This window comes from Desmodus rotundus, chromosome 7 (genome assembly GCF_022682495.2).
Source record: "Desmodus rotundus isolate HL8 chromosome 7, HLdesRot8A.1, whole genome shotgun sequence".
NCBI lineage: Eukaryota > Metazoa > Chordata > Mammalia > Chiroptera > Phyllostomidae > Desmodus > Desmodus rotundus.
Window position 1 is genome coordinate 82,224,301 of NC_071393.1, and position 21,051 is coordinate 82,245,351.

A 21,051-nucleotide genomic window follows, 5' to 3' on the forward strand; every position below is an offset into this window, starting at 1 on the left:
GGATTTGCCTGTCCCGTGTGTTCCCCTCTTCCTCAGCTACCTGTAAATCCCCCGTTCTCACTTCTGAAATCTAATACCCCACTCCCTTCTCCTCTGTCCAAATGTCTTCCATGGGAATTTTCATGGATTTATCATATCTACGTGAATTCCCAGTGCACATGTATTAAACTTTGATTTTCTCCTGCTAATCTGTCTCTGTTGAGTTGGTTATTAGTCCATGCTGGAAGAACTTAAATGGCAGGAGGAAAAGCATGAATATTTTTGCAGCCCCCATACACGAAACAATCGAGAGTCAAGCTGTGTGGTGAGTTTGCAAGTGTAGTGCAAGAGATAGATCTGCATGAGATAAAGATGTAAAAGAAAAGGTTTTTAGAACACTTTTTTCACACGAGGTGTACATGGAAGTCCGACGCAGAAAAGAGATGTGCGTGGAGGCGCTCCGGTGGGAGCTGACGGACGGTACCAGAGCCCCTTTCCCATGCTCAGGGATGAATCCTCCTTGCTGGCTCTCCAGAAGCCCTGGGCCTCTCTGCTGGGCCGTTCGGAAACCACAGGGCTAAGTCAGTGGCCCTCAGAGTGTAGCCCCTGTGCCAGCAGCTTCAGCATTGTGTGGTAACTTCTTAGAAATGTGAATTCTGGGCCCTCCCCGGGACTTTTTAAACCAGAAACTCTGGAGCGGGACTTGGCAAGCTGTGTTTTAGCATGTTTCCAGGTAATCGATGCTCATAAAGTGTGAGAACAAGTGGGCTACTTCATCTCCGTAAAGTGGGGGGGAAACCACCTGCTTTGAAAGGACAATTCAAGGTCGGGATTGGAAACTACAAAGGGAGCTGGGAACCCCCCCCTGGGGGGCCTTCTCTAAGACACCAGCAGAGATGGACCTGTCAGGGGGAAGCAGCGGGGAAGTCTTGACCAAGGCTGGCAGGTGTCAACTTGAACTGGCCCCTGAACTCCTCCTAAACGCCTCAGCATAAGAGAGACAAGAGTGGGCATTTGACATAACCTAGCACTCCGGGTAGAAAATATGAGGAAAAGAGGGGTCTAGGAGGCCCATTGAGGTGACTGGCCATGAGGGGACTAGACTTAATAAAGGTAACAAGTAGGCTTAGTGGGTGTGGGGCATGGGAGAGGGGATGTCAGGTGGCCTCACTAGGGCAAGAGGGTGGAGAAGTGCCACGTTTCAGGTCTCAGGGCTGAAACAATCCAAAGTTCTATTGCTGAGAGCAGCGAGAACGGTACCAGTTGTTAGACCAGGGTACTCTGACCAGACCTTGGCTCAGTAACCTTGGTATTGAGTTCTGATTAGGAAAGAATTCAGAGCCAAGACTCAAAGTGTAGAGAAAGCTTTTTAGAAAGTCACAGAGGTAGCAGAAGTGAGCCACAGAAGAAATGGGCTCAGGACACAAGTTACAGGGGTGAAAGAAGGGCCTTTGGAGCTTAGTGGAGAGGAAGGTGATGGTGTCATGTGTGGTGGGGAAGCAGAGGGGAGGGGGAGAAGAGGGAAAAGGTGCTGTCTGTCCCAGTGATCTCAGGAAGGAGACCACGGGGCCCTCTGTCCTGAAAGGTTTTTAAGGGTGGGATTTTAGGGGAGGCCCCAGGGGAGGATCTTGATAGAATATTCATCAGCTTTCCAGGCATGTCCTTTCAGGACCGTGGTCTCCACTGATTGGTCGGCTCCAGAGTAGGGCTTCAGTAGCGGATGCAGTTGTCCTGAAGTCAGCGTTGGCTTTGCTTGTCTAGTTTTGCTGCTTTTCTGGGCCTGAAGCTGAAACATCACTGAAGCCTAAATGTATGTGATGCAGGTCAGAATCTCATTATCCTGGGAGCCTAATGCCTAAGGGCTATTCTCCAGCCCTCTTGTTCCTTCCCCCTCTGAGGGGGTCTAATCCAAGTGACTAGCAACATGTCAGGGGAGGGAAGGTCAGGAGAGGATCTGAACCACGTGACCAGCAACATGAAAGGTCACGGGGTCGAAACCAAATGACCAGCGATATGCAAGGGGAGGGAAGGCCACCCTGGGAGTGAGGTCCTTGTTTGTCTCCCATCTCTGCCTGTCGCTAGGTCCCTGGTGTCACCAAGGACCTTCCACACCTGGCCTGCCGTCCTTGCCTTGCCCCTGTCTTTCTAACTGCCTCCCGCATTATCAAAGTTCAAGGCTGGGCTCTACGTCATGCTTCCCTGTTAAATCTCTACTTCTAACCAGAGGAACTTGCCTGTAAACAATTTGTATGTGACATAATAAACCAAACAAAACTGTGTTTTCTGCATCTAAAACTATTTCAATTTCTATCTTTTTTCTGTATGTTGGTGTAATGCTGTCTTTGTCCTTTCTTGAAAAGGACTGCACTCTATTTGGGGGGTATATTTTTCTTTTTTTGTAAATTTTGGTGTAAAATACACATAACATAAAATTAACCTTTTTCCCTATTATTTTTAAGTGTATGGTTTAGTTATATTTTTCTTTCTGGCACTAAAAATGTCATTCTTTTATAATAACAACAGACTGTGGTTGTTGGAGAGGGATGTTTTTACTTGAAAAATGACAAAGTTGGCACTTTATTCTGGGTCCCTAACTTTGTTTTGATGCTGCTGGACTAAGACACCCAGATTCTCTGAAATGCTCGCTGTGTACAGGAGGGCTGGGGCCGCAGGGGAAGAGTTTATGGGGCACAAAGAGACTAGAACAAAACCATAGAGAGGGACATGCAGGGCATTGTTTGGAGGGTGTAGACCAGACTTGCTAAAACAAAGTGTTCTTGGAAAATAGTGGTTGGAATTAAGTTTTGGTTCAGGTTAAAACATTCAGCGTCTGGCAATGTTCCGCTCCCAGCAGAAACTCAAGACTATTTGCTCACTGAGTGCGGTGAAAGTTCGAGCCAGATTCAGAAGAGCTAGGAAATAAAGTTTAAACTTCATTTTATAAACCAGGGCTTCCTGGAAGATGTTCCTAGGATGGGCAACCAACGTGCTAAGCCCCTGATCCCCTCCCTCCTCAAGAGAGCCGGAGCATGCGGTCCAGCCCAGTATTCTGTTCTCCAGATGCCCTGTATGCAGTAAAAATATGACAAATGTCTACAGACACCAGGAGTGAGAGAGGATGGAGAGCAACGGGGAGCCACTGACTGAACTTGACTGAGCGGTGGAGGTATAAGATGATAACAGTATTTCCAAGAAGACAATTAGCCAGGTGATAGAGGTCAGCATAGAGCCCAGGCTCGAAGGTACAGTCATCAGGGAAAAGAGTTCAAAGAAAGAGAGAGATAACAAATATTGGCTAATTGCCTCCACATTTGTTTCTTTTCCCCTCCCGCCCCCCACTTTTTAAATGATACTCTGAAATTTTCCATAATGTGGGATTGATTCTACCCCCAGCTCCACGGCTGAGCCCTGACTGGCTTAAAGCAATCAGTACTTCTTAGCACAGGCAACTGATTGGTCCGAGAACGGGCACATAACCCAGAGATTTAAAAAACTAAAATAAAATAAGGACTCCTAAAAAAAGGTTCTTATCTGTCTGAAGTTGACACAGGAAGCACGTAAAGGTGGGGCTGGCAGCACCGTGGGATCAGGATGGAGAGCGTAGGTGACAGCACAGGAGGGACACGGAAACGGTGAAGGGAAGCCGGGCCCAGGCCCCAGCTCCCACAGCACCACTGCAGACCCCTGAGGCTTTCCTGCCCCGGGCTCCATAGTTACTGCTTAAATTCCTGTTCTGCTTCAGCCAGTGCTGGTCTTATTCTATTTCGCTTGCAACTGTGCTGCAGCACAGGCTGCCGTAATCCTCAGAGTAAGGGAGAAGCGAGCATCTACACTAATCTAGCATCTGGCATGTCGCTGTTGAAGGGTGAGACAAGAGGAGTCCGGGACCCGGCGTCTGAAGTGACTAGCCGGAAGGGGTGGCAGTGGGACAGACTTGGAGCGCTAGCTCTGAGCTTCGACAGGAAAGAAGAGGTTCTGTCCTGAGCCCTACTTACATTAGCACTGCTGCCTCCTCCTCAGGGATAAGGAAGGCCACCGCCTCATCCCCAGGGGGATGATGCAACCAGCCACTAGATGGTAGCTGGATCTGCCATGAAACAGTATGGAAAAGCTAGAGAAAGTGTTGCTTGAGCAGGTCCCAGAAATAAAAACAGGGGACTAAAAAAAAATTGGGGGCGCGGAAGACTGTGGGGAAAAAAAGGAACAAAAATGCTGGGGAAAAAAAAGAAGAAAACATGGATAGAAATCTAGAGAATGGAGGGCAACATAACATGGTTGCTTAGAGTGGGCCCAGGCCCAAACAGATACTGTTACGGATAAGGGGGCCTGGCCCTGAGTGGGTCTGCTCATGGCCAGCTGTGGTGTGGGGGTTCTTAACTTCACGTAGGGAAGATTTCACAACACAAGTCCGGGTGACTGTGAGGCTACATTTATTAAATGTGGGAACAGAAAAACAAGGAACGGCTTAGCATGGAAGAAGCAACAGGAGAGCATAGGCTGGGCCGCCTTAGCTCACTGGGAAGTCAGGAAAAAAGAGGGTTTGGGGGACAGTTTCAGGAGATTAGCTTGAGACAAGCTGCCAGCTGCCCATTGCCTCAGAGTTTAGGAGCCTCCTGCCTGTGGGGAAAGAAGTGGGTGTGAGGGTGGTGGAGAAGAAGGAGAAGGGAAAGAAGTGGGGGGAGAGGAATGGAGAAGAAGGAAAAGGAAATGGCGCGCATGCTGCTCCCCTCGGGGAGAGCACGCCCTGGGACTTTTGTCTTGAAGCTTTTATCCGTTTCTTGCAGGCGGGAATCATAGGGGAGGCCTCAGGGGAAGATTTCAGTAGAATATTGATCAGTTCTCCAGGTGCAGCCCTTTCAGGGTCCTGGTCTCCACTGATTGGTCAGGGGCAAAGTAGGGGGTCTTTAGTCTTTGCAGTTGGTTCTGGCATTGCCTACCTGGTTTTGCTGCTTTTCTGGGCCTGGAGAGGAAAGGGCACCCTGGGGGTGAGGGTCTTGTTTTGCCCCCTGCTAGGCACTCAGGGCCTTCTGCCCTGGTGACCGTCCACACCTGGCTGTAATTGGTTAGCCATTGCGTTCGGCTAACTCTCAGTTTCCCCGTTACACTTGCCAAGGAATTTTCCTACCTTCTCACTGTCCTCTCTCAACACCAGTTCAAAATCAGATACCAACTCTGTAACGGAACCCCTGGGTTCTATTGCCCGTCACCAAAGAAACTGACCCCCCACTTATGCCAGAGTCTTATGAAAAGGAAAGCAACTATTTATTCAAAAGTTATACAGGTTCAGAATTTTGTTTTAAGTTTCAAAGTCCCTGAAAACTAAACACCCAGAAACACAGTCCTGCCTCCCCTTGCCAGACCATGTCAGTCAGAGGTACCATCTCTCAGGAAAAGAAAGAGAAGTCTGTGGCACAGCTCCGCAGATTCCTGTTTTAACATTCCAGCTTCTTCCAGTCGTCTGTGCTCGGCTAGGCTCCCGCTCTTAATCCAGAACCACGTGGCCCCTTCTCATGGTGGGCCGGTTGGGGTCCTTCTGCATCTTTTCATACCACATGGCCAAGGCTGCTCCCAAGTCCTATGGTTAAGAGCTTCCTCATGGCTAAGCAAGCACAGCTGCCCAGCACTTGAGTTTAAATCCCAGTCCGACCTTCTTTTCTAACCGCATTTCCGACTTCTCCCACAGTCGACTACACCTGCCAGTACTTTGGTCTCTTGCCTTTCTCTGGCTGCCATTATTAGTCCACGCAGGTTTGCCTTCCTGTCATAGGGGAATTGCCTTCCTGCTCCAGCAGTGCAGCAAGCCCCTCCAGCTACCTTAGTCAACGCCACACCCATCTCTCTGGTTCCCAGCACCTGACACAGCTGCTTAATATATTTATGAAGCTAGCCAGCTGGTATTGATAAGCAATGTAACTTTCAACGGCCCTGCTCCCCCAGCCAGGTTAGTGGGGGACTTCCCCATTTTGGGGACTTGTATATTCCTTGTTACAATTCCATCACTTACTAGCTGTCTTAGTTTACCTCTCTAAGGGTCCCTTTCCTGTCTGTAAATGAGCATGAAAGTGCCACCTTTAGATGACTGCGAGGTTGCAAAAATATAATGCAGGAAAGCCCCAGCAGTGCCTGACAGAAGGAAGCATTCTTACTTGTATCTCTTAAGAACAAGAATGGATGAATGCAGGATGACAGGAGAGGAAAAAAGTAAAACACTTTCATTTAGGTCCCGACCCTCCTCTGCAGCAAGCAGTGAGTATCCACCCTGGACAGAAGCAGCACTAAGAGAATTAAAAGAAAGGATCACACTGAAAGAAATGGCTTTTGAGAAATGTCAATAATGTCCATGTAATTTTAGTAAATGTGTGTTGAACTGGGCTGACAATAGTGGAGTATCTTCCACTTACAAGGTGGCCGGGCGGGATGGGGTGGGTGAGGGCAGGGGGTTCGGGATAACTTAACAGAACAAAATACTAAAACAAATCAAAAAATCACCAGGGCTTGATTTCAGTCTGGGCTGGCTGGATGGGAGGGGCCAACTAGGACTAGAGCATTGGCTCCTTAACCAAGGGCAGGGGCTGGGTAAGCAGGAAGTGACAATCTCTAGAGCCTTTGTGCTACTTGAAATCCTTGTCTCAGGAGACAGTCCGGCAATTGGACTGGGGTTGGGTTGCGGGGAGCAGCAAATCTGAGAAACGAAGACACCTGACTGAGAGCCCCCGGGGTCAGGAAGGAGAGATGGGATTCTGATTTCTCCATGCACCTGATACCCGCTAACAGATAACAGGACTGGCTCGCATTTAGTAGGCACTTCGTTGATAATAATAACAATAAGTCATCCATAAGGCAATCAATTAATTGTAGCAATAAATAATAGCTCTACGCACGCCTGCATTATCTCCTCCAATCTTCTGAACATCTGCTAAGTGTGTCTCATCACCACCATTTTTATAAGGAACCTGCAGCTCCGAGCTGTAAAGTGCTTCGGTCACAACGCAGGAGTCCACACTTGACCACAGACATCCAGACTCGGGTGGGGCTGTGTCCGCCGAGGGACGGCCGCAGGGGCGGGCCAGGAGCGCAGGTGTCTGCACCCCCACGAGGGGGCGGGCTCAGCCGGCAGGTCGCGCCGGAACCTCAGGCAGCCAACAGGCCACTCCACCTGCCGTCACTCCACCTGGCCGAGAGCCCACTAAGGCAGCCCAGGCACTCCGCCGTCGACCCAGCCTAGCCGCGCGCCCCAGCGCTGCCAGCCCGCCTTCCGCCAGGAGCACCCCCAGCCGCCGCGCTGCACGCCCAGAGTGCGCCCTCCGCCCTCGCGGGGACAGGGGGCCCCGTCACCGTCATGCTGCCCGCTATCTACACGGCCTTGGCAGGGCTGCTGCTCCTGCCGCTGCTGGTGAATCTCTGCTGTCCCTACTTCTTACAGGACACGGGCTACTTCCTGCAGTTGGCTGGCTTCTCCCGGCGGGTGCGCAGATACGGGCGGCGGCGGCCAGCGCGCACCATCCTGCAACATTTCCTGGAGAAAGTGCGCCAGACTCCGCACAAGCCTTTCCTAATCTTTCGCGATGAGACGCTCACCTACGCGCAGGTGGACCGACGCAGCAACCAAGTGGCGCGGGCGCTGCGCGACCACCTCGGCCTGCGCCAAGGAGATTGCGTGGCGATTTTCATGGGCAACGAGCCGGCCTATGTGTGGCTGGGGCTGGGGCTGATGAAGCTCGGCTGTGCCATGGCGTGCCTCAACTACAACATCCGCGCGAAGTCCCTGTTGCACTGCTTTCAGTGCTCCGGAGCGAAGGTGCTGCTGGCCTCGCCAGGTGAGCCCGGGAACCTCGGGGCCCTGGCGTTGGGCTCCTCGGAGGGGGAGGTTCAGATTGGATCTGGAGGTGTGGAGAGAGAGGTTGACAGCCCTTCCTCGAAATGCTAATTAGTCTTTTAGAACTGCCCGTTGTGGAAGCTGACCGGCCCAGACACTGTGTTAAGCCCTACATATACTGTGTTGCTTTTAATCCTCACAGTAGGCAGCGTTTACCATCAGACTTTATAGATGAGACACCACTGAGGCCAGAGAAATGAAGCTTTATACCTACCCCAGGTCATGGGGCTGGGAAGAGGGGGGGTTAACCCGGGCGGTCCACCGTGAGGGTCAGAGTCCAAGCTCTTTACCAAGACTGACAACATCTGCGATCAAACGCAGAGGGTCTTGACTGTGAGCAGCAGTGGATTAAAAAAAAAAAAAAAAAAAAAAAATCCTCGCCTCTGCTGCTTGATTGGCTGTGTAGTCATGGAAAGTCATTTTCCCTCTCTGACCCTTGCTTGGTTTCCTCCTGTGTGATGAGGTGGTCTTCAAGGTGAAGGTTTTGGTCCCCAATGAGAAGACTTTAGGGATCTGCTGCAGCGCCTTGGTGATCCCCTTCTGCACCTATAGCAATAGTGACCTTTGGTTCTGTTGTTAACCTCCTGCTATATTTTAACAAGACCTGAAATGGTAACTTCATGCTACCATGGTGACCATGCCAAGAAACCAAGAACCTGTTAACCACCAGGCCGCCGGTTTTCCCTTCCCAGAGAGCTTGTCTCTGTGCTTGAATAAGGACCAGCAGTTGCTTCCACTCCCTTAGTAAGAGGAGGCTAGCCAGGTGGGGGCTGAAAAACACAGAGGAATAGGGAGCCAGGGAGCCTCACCTTTTTGGAATGCCTTTCTGTACAAAGCCCTATGCTGGGTACCTTTGTTACCCTGAGAGATAACATATCATTGCCCCCGGTATGGAGTTGAGGAAACTGAGGCTTAAAGTTTCAATCTAGGTCTGTCCAACTTCAAAGCCCATGCCTTTCCCTGTATCATGTTCCTTCCTCTATGCAGCTGTAAAGCATTAGAGCTGGAAGGAATCAAGCATCCATCTGCTCTCCCCCTTGCCTGCATAGCTGAGGAGCCTGAGACAAGCTAAGCCGTTTGCCTAGTGTCACAGAAAGATGTCTATTGGCTTGTGAGAAACCAGGAAACTTACACATCTGTTTTGTGTGGCATAAAGGAAACAATCCAAAAAATGAAGACTTTATATAAAAGTGTAAAACAGAGGTCACTTTAAAAGGGAGCAAAGTTGTTTGAAGGGCATGGTCCTTTCAAAACTCCCAACAGTTTCTAGGTGGTTGGGAAATGAGACAATTTCACTAACCAGAAGATGCTCTTAAATCTATTACTTTACCAGTTGATTCAGAGGGAAATGGTTAGCACAGTGACCTTGGGACCTAAGGCAGCCCCGGCACTCCAGGAGGGATTGAAATACTATTAAACTGCATAGTACAGTCCGACATCGGGAGATAGCAGGAATGTTTTATGAGAAATGCATTGTAAGGCAATTTGTCATTGTGCAAATATCACAGAGTGCACTTACACAAACCTAGGTGGTGTAGCCTACTACACACCTAGGTTGTGTGGTGTACCACCACCATATATGCCATTCACCATCTGCCAAACCGTCATTTCGCAGCGCATGACCATATCCCAGGCCCAAGAGGAAGGTCAAGGACTAGGAGTTCTGTTGACAAAGAAGCTTAGGTTTAAGTGACTATAATAGAGTTCGGTTCTGAATTTCAGGTCAGGAATACAACTAGATATGTCCTTCTCCACCCAGAAAACCGTCCTCTGCCATTGAGCGTTATGTCTAGGTCATTCATTGTATAAAGAAAATAGAATGAAATGCCAACATTCAGATCAAATTTGAACTAGGCTCTCCGGTGGACCTATGGCGCTCTCTAGCACCCAACTGACCTTTGAGAGAGGCCACAAATTTGTAAAACATTCAGTTTTTCCAAATCACTGAGAGAGACCATTGCATACAGTGTAGAATTACACTCTGACCTGAACCAGTTCCTGCAAAGGAGATAACACAGAGTCCAAAGTTGCATACTAAATAAATGTACCCATATGTAAATGTGTTGAATAAACTAATTCTTAGAATTCTTTGCAGTTGGAAGGAATTTTACAGACATTCTAACCCTATAATCCTCCAACTGATGTCAGTAAGAAACATCAGCAAAGTGCGCTGGCTGGTGGCTCAGTTGGTTGGAGTGTCGTCCCATAGACTGAAAGGTGGTAGGTTTGGTTCCTGGCCGGGACACGCACCAAGGTTGTGGGTTATGAGAAGGCAGCCAGTCTATGTTTCTCTCTCTCTCTCTTCCTTTCTCTCTCCCTTCCTCTCTCTCTAAAAGCAGTGAAAAATGTCCTCGGGTGAAGATTAAAAAAAAAAAAAAGAACTTTAGAAAGGAAGTTTTTTAAATTTAATCTTTATTGTATTTTTTCCATTACCATTTAGTCCCTTATACCCCTCCCCCCAGCAATCACCACACTGTTGTCCATGTCCATGAGTGCTTTTTCCTTTTTGCTCAGTCCCTCCACCCCCTAACCTCCCCTACCACACTCTAGCTAACATCTGCTCTCCATCTGTGAGTCTGTCTTTGTTTTGTTTTGTTCAATTTGTTCGTTAGGGCCTACATATGAATGAAATCATATGATATTTGTCTTTCTCTGACTGGTTTATTTCACCAAGCATAATGTTCTCCAGGTCCAACCATGCTGTTGGAAAGGGTAAAATTTTCTTCTTTTTTACAGCTGAGTAGTATTCCATTGTGTAAATGTACCACAGCGTTTTCATCCACTCATCTACTGATGGGCACCTGGGCCGCTTCCAAATCTGGGTGATCGTAAATAACACTGCAATGAACATAGGGGTGCATATATTCTTTTGAGTTAATGTTTCAAGTTTCCTCGGATATCTTCCCAGAAGTAGGATTGCTGGGTCAAAAGGCAGATCCATATTTAATTTTTTGAGGTACCTCCATACTGCTTTCCACATTGGCTGCGCCAGTCTGCATTCCCACCAACAGTGCAAAAGCGTTCTTCTTTCTTCACACCCTCACCTGCACTTGCTGTTTGTTGATTTATTGATAATAGTCATTCTGACAAGTGTGAGATGGGATCTCATTGTGGTTTTAATTTGCATCTCTCTAATTAGTGATGTTGAGCATTTTTTCATATGTCTATGGGCCATCTGTATGTCCTCTTTGGAGAAGTGTCTATTCAGGTCCTTTGCCCATTTTTTAATTGGGTCGTGTGTTTGTTTGTGTTGGTGTTGTTTTGTAAATACTTTATACATTTTGGATATTAACCCTTATCAGATGTATCAGCGAATATGCTCTCCCATTCTGTGGGTTGTCTTTGTATTTTGTTGATGATTTCTAGAGAGAAAATTTTAATGAGCATAAGAATCACATGGAAAGCTTACTTGGAAAAACCGATTCCTGAACCTTGTCCGCCAAAATATACTGAGTTAGTAGGACTGTGGTGGGCTCCAGGAATGTGTATTTTATACCAAGTCCCACCCCATCCCCAGACGATTTGGAAGCAGATGGTCTGAGGACTAGACTTGGAGAGACGATCGGTCTAATTTCCACTTGTTTCACACCGAACCAAGTCCCAGCGGGGTGATCACACTTGCCTGGGGCCACATGGCTAGTGAGCAACAGAGAGCTGGGGACAGAACCCAATTTTTTTCCCCCCTCCAGGGCACTTTTTATTCTCTTAAACCTTCTGGACGTGGTGCATAAAGGTGAGGAGTTTTAGAATGGTTGGAGTGGTGACAATTCGATAGGGCTGGTTCTGCACTTCGAATTCCAGCTTCAGAGCTTGTGAGTGAGCTAGTAAAAAGCTCTTGCGTCCCAACTGTGTCAAATTCTGGAGCGTATGTAAAGGGACCAGCACAGGGGCATTTACCTGAGGATTAACCCAGTTGCCATAAATGTGTGGGACTCTGTAAAGGTCAACAGGGCTCAGCCCTATCAGGAATTTCAGTACCCAATCATTTCTTCAGAATTCATTACACTTAGCAAAAGGCAAAGATTCACAAATACTTCCCCAGATCAAATAGTTGCTCCCATCTCCCAGAGAATATGGTCTTCCTTCTGCGGCTCGGTGTGGTGTAAATATTCACATGGAAAAATTGCCTTCGCCTATTTGAACTGTTATTCGTCTTGTTGATAGAAACCAACTTGTTGGCCTGGCAGATTTTTAAGCACCTTCCCAAACATAGACTACGAGGAAGGCAGGAAAGCATAATTCATTATATACAACACAGGATATTTTGTGAAAACATCCAAAAGAGCCCCCAAAATAGTAAATTCGTTTTGTTTCCATTTATGCTAGCTTTAAGATTTTCACTAAACTAGCTCTTCTCTCAGAAGAATAACCCAGGTCTCCTTCAGTTCACTGGCAAGGTCTACACTGTCTGACCCAAGGTAGCCGTGCAAGGCTCCCCCACTACAGCCACTACTCTTGTACAAAGCCTCAGTAACAGTTGAAGATGCCTTCTATTGCAAGCCTCAGGTCCAGGGGGTTATGTAATGTTCCAGATTACCTTTGACCTGGTTTTGCACGGCTGTGAAAAACAAAACTGGGCCTTCCTTTCAGCAACGTGACAAAGGAAAATGCTTCCAATTTTTTTTTAAAGTATTGCATGCTCATTGTAAGTTCGAAAACAAGAGAACTTCGTTGTAAAACCAGTGTTCGGACCAAGGAGAAGTCTCCTCATACAAACTTTTGAAGTTAGATTGAGAAAAACAGGTGGTACAATAATTTAATTTCAAATCAAGAAACATTGAGAGAGTCCCCACAAGGTACAAGCTAGTTTCCAGGGTGGGATGGGAAGTTAAGAGAATGAAATCGTTCAAGGATCTTAGCATCCAGCAAAAGAGCTAAGCCACAGAACCATACATACATGATTCTGACATCCAGGAGAATGTGATAGGGATGCTGTAAGAGCTACAAAGTGCTGTGGGAGGAAGAGAAGAGGGTGAGGGCTTCTTGGGGGCCTTGACAACTAAGCTGGGCTAGTGCAGTTGGGGAGGGGGCATTTCAGGCAAGAGGAGCCCAAAGGCGGTTTTCATCAGGTTGGTAACACAGTGAGATGCTTCATTAAAGAGTTTTCCTAAGTAAGGACAATAGCAAGCTGGCCTTAAATAATAGTAATTTCTTAAAGCTGCTTACTGAAGAGACTCTACTGTTGAGAAAATAGGGACTCAGAGAATCCAAGGAATGGCCAACAGCACTGACCTCACATCCATGGAAGGAGATAATTTTCCAGCGCTAATGTTAATCAAGGATCGGGGCGTAGATATAATCTTATCTCCATTCCTCAGATCTCTCTGGGTTGCCCAAGCAGTAACTTAGATGAGTTGCTTCAATGCCCTTTGATTGTCTCAGGGCTTAGAATTCTCTCATATATCTTTGCATAATGCCCTAGTGATATCTAGCACATAATAGTCACTCAGTAAATGTTGCATTAATGAGTTGCGCCATTCTGGTTGGATGTAACAGACTCTCTTCTCTGAAGCACAAGGGCATAAAAAATGATGTGAAAAAAATCAGATGTATCCTGATTTCAGACAATCCATTTAGACTCAATCTTCCCCAGGCCCAGACTCACCTTACCAAAGACTTATTTATCTCTGGCAGTGGGAGAGAGGTTCTCTCTCTGGGTTTCATTGCCAGAGGGGTAACTAGTGATGAGCACAGGATGGGCAGGGACCACACTGGGGAGTCTGTGCATAGGAGGGTGGGGCACAGGCAGACATCAAATGAGTAGTGTGTTCTAGGGCTGGGATCCCAATCAGGTAGCCCAAGGTCTGAATGGACAGGTAGCTTAAAGATGTTCTCTCGAATTTTTCTTCTTGGCCTGCTCATAACTAAAGATTACAAGGGGATGGTTGTACATTTCCATTCAAAAAAAAAAAAAAAAAAAAGCACCTAGCACTTTGCTTGCATATCTGGGAATACTTTTTTGTTGAATTTATTGGGGTGACATTAGTTAATAAAATTATACAGGTTTCAGATGTACAAGTCTATAATGCATCATCTGTATATTGTATTGTATGTTCACCACCCAAGTCAAGTCCTCATTCATCGCCATTTGTCCCCCTTACCCTCTCCTACCTCCCCCACCCTTCTTTTCCTCTGTTAATCATCATGTTGTCTGTATCTATGAATTTGTTGGGTTTTTTGGTTTTGTTGTTGTTGTTTTGGTTTTTTTGCTTAATCCCTGTTCTCTGTATCTATAAGTCTGTTTCTATTTTGTTTATTAGTTTATTTTGTTCATTAGATTCCACATATAAGTGAAATCACGTGGTACTTATCTTTCTCTGGCTGGCTTATTTCACTTAGCATAATAGTCTCCAGGTCTATCTATGCTGTTGCAAAAACTAAGATTTCCTTCCTTTTTACAGCTGAGTAGTATTCCATTGTGTAAATGTACCACAGCATTTTTATCCACTCATCTACTGATGGGCACTTGGTGCTTCCACATCTAGACTATTGTAAATAACGCTGTTGTGAACATAAGGATGAGTATATTCTTTTGAATTAATGTTTCGGGATTCCTCGGATACATTCCTAAAAGTGGGATCACTGGGTCAAAAGACAGGTCCATTTTTAATTTTTTGAGGTATCTCCTCACAGCTTTCCACAGTGGCTGTGCCGATCTGCATTCCCACAAACAGTGCAAAAGGGTTCCCATTTCTTCACATCCTCGCCAGTATTTGTTGTTTGTTGATGTATTAATGATAGCTATTCTGACCGGTGTGCGGTGATATCTCTTGTGGCTTTCACTTGAATTTCTCTGACGATTAGTAACATTGAACATCATTTCATATGTCTATTGGTCTTCTGTATGTCCTCTTTGGAGTATCTGGGAATACTTAAAAATTCATTTTCCTTAGAAACGAGAAGGGAGTGAAGAGGTAAAAACAAAATAAACTCTAAATCAGCTGTTAATGTTATTGATTCTGAAGAAGGATAGAGTTCAAATTATTCTGCTTGATGAGTGTAAGTGACCACTATTTACAAAGGACCCCACAGCGTCTGAGAAACAAGGAAGTAGGAAGCTGGTTGATAAGTGACATTGTTGCTTATACATAGCAAATGATGACAACTGTGAGGCCTGGTATGACCTGGTAATCTGGTAACAAGGAATTACCCATGATTCCAGGGCTCTTTAGAAAGCAAGTGTTCATGTAAGCAAGAACTTAAACTGCGAGATTAAAAATAATATTAAGAAATTACATAATGACATAAATGTAAGATGAGTATGCATCCCTTTTAAATATTTACTTACTCCTGATGGCACTTAACCTTGATTATACACCTTTCTGACCTCAGGGTAATTTTTTCTGTGGGGAGAGGGGTGGGGTACATGCATGTTGACATACAGACTAGACAATAGGTTATTAAATACTATAATTTCGAATTGCCAATGATAGAAATGAGAAACCACGGTTACAAACGGCATTTAAAAAACCATTTTCAGCTTGTCTCCTGGGCTGGGTTAGAACCAGTTTGTGTTTCCATTGCCTTGCTGAATGAAGGGTAGATAAGCCTTCGGTCCTGACTTGTTCATCCACCAACCATTTCACAGTTATCCTGAAAGTTTGATCAGAATGCATTTCCTTTCACTGCCTTCTTTTCAGATCTTACTTTTTGGTGGGTTTTGGTTTTTTTTTTTTTAACTAACTCAATCAGTTCCCCATTCAATGAGGCTACCTAATAGCAGGACAAGCTATTAGACGAATGCCGCTCCCATCTGAGAGCTGCAGGCTGACAGTAGCACCTTTCAACCCTGGTGATGAAGGCTGATGCAGCCCATCGCCCACCCTCTCTCCCTGCTTTCTAAGAATGTGTATTCAGGAATTTCTTTTCTTCCCTCTTAAAATAAAAAAAGGGGGGTGTGTGTTGGGGAGGGAGGGAGGATATTGTATGCTACCTGGATTTTTTCTCTTTTTAACAAGTAGATTTGGGATGGAGGAGGGGATTTTGTAATCACTTGATTTTCCATCACCTGAATGTGTACTGCTTTCTCTGAGGTTCTATTTCAGCCCAGAGTTTAACCCTCGACTCATGAGGAAATGACAAACCTACTCTGTGCCCTTCCATGAACACTATTTCTCATACCCACGCTTTACATAAAGCATGGGGTCATGCTCTTCATTAAAAAGATGAACAAGAGGTCATCCATGCTACTCTTTTTTTTTTTAATACTCACCCAAGGATACGTTTATTGATTTTAGAGAGAGACAAAGGGAGAAAGAAAGAGATAGAGAAGCATCAATGTGAGAGAGAAATATCAATCGGTTGCCTCCCATACACGCCCTGACCAGGAATCAAATCCACAATCTAGGTATGTGCCCTAACCAGGAATCAAACCCACAGCCTTTTGGTGTATGGGATGACGGTCCAACCAACTGAGCCACCTGGCCAGGGCCATCTGTGTTACTCTTCAAAGTCACATTCACAAGCATTCAGGAGGCCTAGTAGACAGCATCTTGCAAAAAAATAAGATACTTTACCGAAACTTGAATCTGGATGACTAGTACAAGGGGGTGGGAATCCCAGAGCCCAGTATAATTTTCACTGTATATGTAACATATACACAGACTAGCTGAGCCCCTGTTCTCATTTGTACCAATAGAAAAATAGGGTTACTGGTATCTACAACACCGAGTGGTTGTGCAAATTGTGTAAACTAATGGATGTGAAAGCTACTCCACAAACTGTTCTGTCCAAGTGAACTTTACATCTCTGTTGTCGGTAAGAATGAAGGGTGTAGTACTGCGATGTGCTGCCCAAGTCCCCACCTCAGAACTGAGGAGGGCTCGTTCCTCAGCTGCTGCGAGCACTGGCTGCTGACAGGTGTCAGCTGAGGCCCTTTCTAGGGCTTGCCCTTGGTTGAAGAGAGCCGCTTTGCCCAAGGTCATGCACTACCACCTACCCACTTTCCACCTCCCCTCTGCATTTGTTGGCCAGGCATGAAAGTAGAGCCTTAATTTGGCACAACCATGAAGGGCCGTCCCAGGCCCAGAGGTCCCATAGGATCAGAGGATCAGTTGAGGGAGGCCACTGTGTCACCACATTGCGGTTCAAATTCTCCCCCTCTCTGACCTACTTCCCCTTCTTCCCAGGTGTCATTCCCCAAAACACTCCCGCATACAAATCTCAGACTCTCAGAGGCCCAGGGAACTCAACTCTATGGCAAGTAGAATTATTTGAGCTATGTGTCCTGGTGGATTACCACTTTCATCTTAAATAAGCAGACTTTACAATAAGAATTACAGCAACAACAAAGATTCATGTGTGATGAAGAAACATCTAGGTCCAATCATATTTATAAAGGACTTAAGGAAGGGCACTGTCAAATACATAGTTAATAAGAGGTGTTTACATCCAGAATTGCCTTTCAAATTTCAGTTTTTCTATCAGCATCTTTGAAGGAAGAAAGGCTGCTATCACAGGATGCCCCCCCAGGCATGTCCTGATGCGTCAGCCAGCTACCGGACACTCAAGTCAATGCCGTGATGCAAATTCTTCATCAACAGCCCACAGACGGGTAGGGAACCTGTGGTGGGCAGGAGCGATGCTCTTCCTGTTGGACAGGATGGCTTCCTGAATGGTCAGAGATCACAAACGGATGCCTGGAGGGCCAAGGGGGAACATGGCTGAAGTAGAAGGTGCAAGTTGCTAAACTGCCTGAATTATGATCAAGGGTGACACCTGCTTAATTACATTTCCTTTTACTTTTTATTATTACTGTCATTAAGTTTTACAGCGCTAATGCCTGAGTATATCTTCCTTTCAAAACTTACTGGAAAAATTCAAGTTTCTTTTGAATTTTGCTCTCATCAGGACTGTCACCAAATCCTGTCTATTCTACCTCCCAAACATCTCTTTAATACATCTACTTCTCTCCACCCTCCAGTGCTACCTTCATACAGAAGAGTTTGATCTACAAATAGTCTCCCTCACTCTGGTCTTGTCCCTCCAACCCATTCACCTGTCTTGAGCCAGAGACCTGGTTTCTGCTTACATCCCAGCCTCTTCCCCCAGTCTTCTTCCCCTCCCACCCTGCATCCCAGTCAGGGTCAGCCTCTTGTACTTAAGGCACCTTGCAGTTTGCCTCTGGGCCTTTGCCCATGCTGTGTCCTTTGCTAGAAACAGGCCCAGTCAGTTTCAGCGGCTCTTTATTTTGGGCACTCCTGTTCCTCCTTCGGAGCTCCATTTAGATAACACTTCTTCTGGAATGTCTTTGTGCCCCTCCCATGTGCTTCCAAAACACTGTCTCCTTTCCTGATTGTGACACCTGTGACAGCTTTTCACAGATTATTTCTCGTTTCCTCCCACTTCATCCCAGGGTCTGTGAGACAAGGGTAGTGTCTGATTTGCATACTATTACATGCAGTGCTCAGAACCATGTCGGATACACAGGGGGCACTCTTTGTCTAGATGTTGAATGGCCCTGGCCTATGTGGCTCACTTGGTTGGAGCGTCTTCCCATAGACCAAAAGGTTGCAGGTTTGATTCCCCGTCATGGCTCGTGCCTGGATTATGCGTTCGGTTCCCAGTCAAGGGCATGTGTAAGGGGCAGCCGATTGCTGTTTCTCCCCATCTCTCCCTCCCTCCCTTTTGCTCTCTCTAAAATCAACTCAAAAAATATATATTAAAAATAAATAGATGTTGAATAAATGCTGGGAGAAAGTGAGAAGTAATCCAGGTAATTCAAGAACACACAATTTGCGTATATAGTTTCAGCCTCAGGCATAAGGGGAGGAGAGACACAGAGGGAGAGTTCTTAATTCTTTAAGTAGCAATAGTAGTTATTTTTTAATTTACTTCTGTGGACCCTTACTTGCATGCAAGGCATACACGTGTCACAGAAATTATTTATTTTGCACTTTATTTTATTAGAGGTTTATCAACTCACAGTATAGCAGGACCTGCTTCCTTTAAAATCTACAGCTTTAGGTTATTCGTTTCTTCCATGCTGACTAATACAATACTTTGTGCAGATTCTTTCAATTATAAATCATCTAATGTTAGTGGGGTGGCACCAAGATGATTAAGTTATAATCCCTCAATCTTAAAGTTTTCACTGTCGAGGAGGAGAAGAATTGACACACACCACACTACACAGTAATACTCTGGAGCAAGTGTACACGGACTCCCGAGGGTGCGCCAGCCTGGCTCTGAGGGAAGACACCAGAGAAGGGAGTCTGAGTCTTGAAGGGTGAGCAGGAGTTTGCGAGGTGGCCAGAGGCTGGGAGGTCACTCCAAGCCGATGAAATCACCCAGACAAAGGAAATGAGATGTGAGAGGAGGGGTATATTCAGTTCTCATAGGTGGGCTGATTAGAGGAAAGGGGACGAGAGGTAGAAAGGAGGTGACATCAGGAAAACAGCAGGACAGACTGTGAACCAAGACCCCACATGCTGCATAAGAAGACTGGATTCTTTCACTGGGATGAGCAGACACAGAAGGATTTTCAATGAGGAAGTAACAAGAAGCTGAGCAGTAGGGGAGCTGGTAAACTGGGAGCTGGGAGAGGTTAGGGGCGAGGGGGTTGGTCAGGAGGCTGTTGCGATCATCTAGGCAGGAAATAATGAACACCGGAACCGAGGCAGTGCCAAGGGATGGACCGTTACTACCACTCCAGTTTTTATAACGATGGTATTTTGGGACTCTTCCCAGAGTGCTGAAGGACTAGGGAACAACCAGTCACAATAAACGAGTAGAGGAGGGTAAAACACAGAGAAGCTGACCTGATGGAGGTTGAAGAAAGAATTGAGGCAAATAATATATTTTAAAATGACAGCCATTACAAACTGCAGGAGAACACTGTTCAAGAAAGGAAATGTGACTATAGTGTGAATAATATTTACATAGTCATAATCCCATCAGTTCTGATTATCGGTGTTCAGCTTCTACAGCCAACTCATAGACGAAGCTGGGGAAACAGTTATGTTCTCAGAATAGATACAAATACCATTAACCCAGACAACATAAAGAGAACATAGTAAGTGTTGGGAGTGGACACAGGTAAAACAGGTGTGGGGATAAAAATTAACATGTCAAGAGGTAGCAGGAAAAGTACATTATTTGGTGATGAACGGTGATTGCCAGAAGAAACAGCTTTAAGAATCGGAAGTGATTGCACTTAGGCAGCAGGTTTAGTCTTGAGAGGAGACAAGATAAAGGCCTGTTGTTTTTCATTATAAACCTTTTTTACTCTTTGACTTATTTTTATCAGGTCCATGAGCCATTCGACTAAAATGTCTTCAAATTTGGGGGGTTTTTGTGAAATTTTTTATTGATTGATTTTAGAGAGAGGGAGGAGGGAGAGAGAGACACAGATCAATTTGTTGTTCCACTTATTTACGCAACCTTGGCGTATCGGGATGACGCTGTAACCAACTGAGCGACCCCAGCCAGGGCTGAACTGCTTTTTAAAAAACTTAAAGGCATCCACCTAGATGATATTTCTCGTCTTGGTAGAGACATTATACACAAACATCTGAAAAACAAAGCATATAGGACGGCTTCACTATGGCCTCCCCAAGGTAATTCCCTGGGATATTGAGTCACCTTCCCATTAAGAATAAGTGTGTTCACAAGTAAGCTTAAAGGCCTTTTCATCTTACTGTTTAAGGGCACAGAAACCCAAGTGGCATGCATGAAATGTGGTCTGCATATTAAATTAGTGTCTTTAAAGTTTTTTGACCTTGACTTACAGTGAAAAATACATTTGTTTGTAACCCAGTACCCACACACCAACATAACTGAAGCAAAACTTTTAAAAAACAATAAGTACCTTTTACTAGGTGTGATGTGCTCTGGAAATTTCTCTTTCATTCTCTTTTAATTTTTAAAAATACTGGTCACTTTAAATGGTTTTAATAATCCACCACTGCAGTGTGACCCATGGTGAAAACGTGCTAATCGTTTTTTTCCCTCAGACCAGAGAATGTGCTTATGAAATCTGGAGCTTAGTTCTCAGATCAGCTGAAACTTCCTAATGGAACTACTTGTTAAAAAAAACCCAAAAAGCCAAATTGCATCGTCTTTGTTATTTAGCATGGTTCCCTCATTTTTATTTCTCCTTCCTTAAACACTTTTTTTTCCTCGTTGATCCTGGGGGGCACTTATTGGGAATAACTAAATTTACTTCTGGAGTATTTTGAGATGTATACAAAATATGC

At 45.7% G+C, this 21,051-nt stretch overlaps 1 protein-coding gene across 1 annotated transcript in view; it reads left to right on the forward strand.

Moving 5' to 3' along the window:
* The first annotated feature begins 6,727 nt into the window (after positions 1–6,727).
* Positions 6,728–21,051, forward strand: part of SLC27A2 (solute carrier family 27 member 2) — a 49,099-nt gene continuing 34,775 nt past the window's right edge. The window contains exon 1 of the mRNA XM_024567982.4: positions 6,728–7,796. Within this exon, the coding sequence (XP_024423750.2) occupies positions 7,319–7,796 (478 nt within the window). The 5' untranslated portion in view covers positions 6,728–7,318. The remainder of the gene's footprint in view (positions 7,797–21,051) is intronic.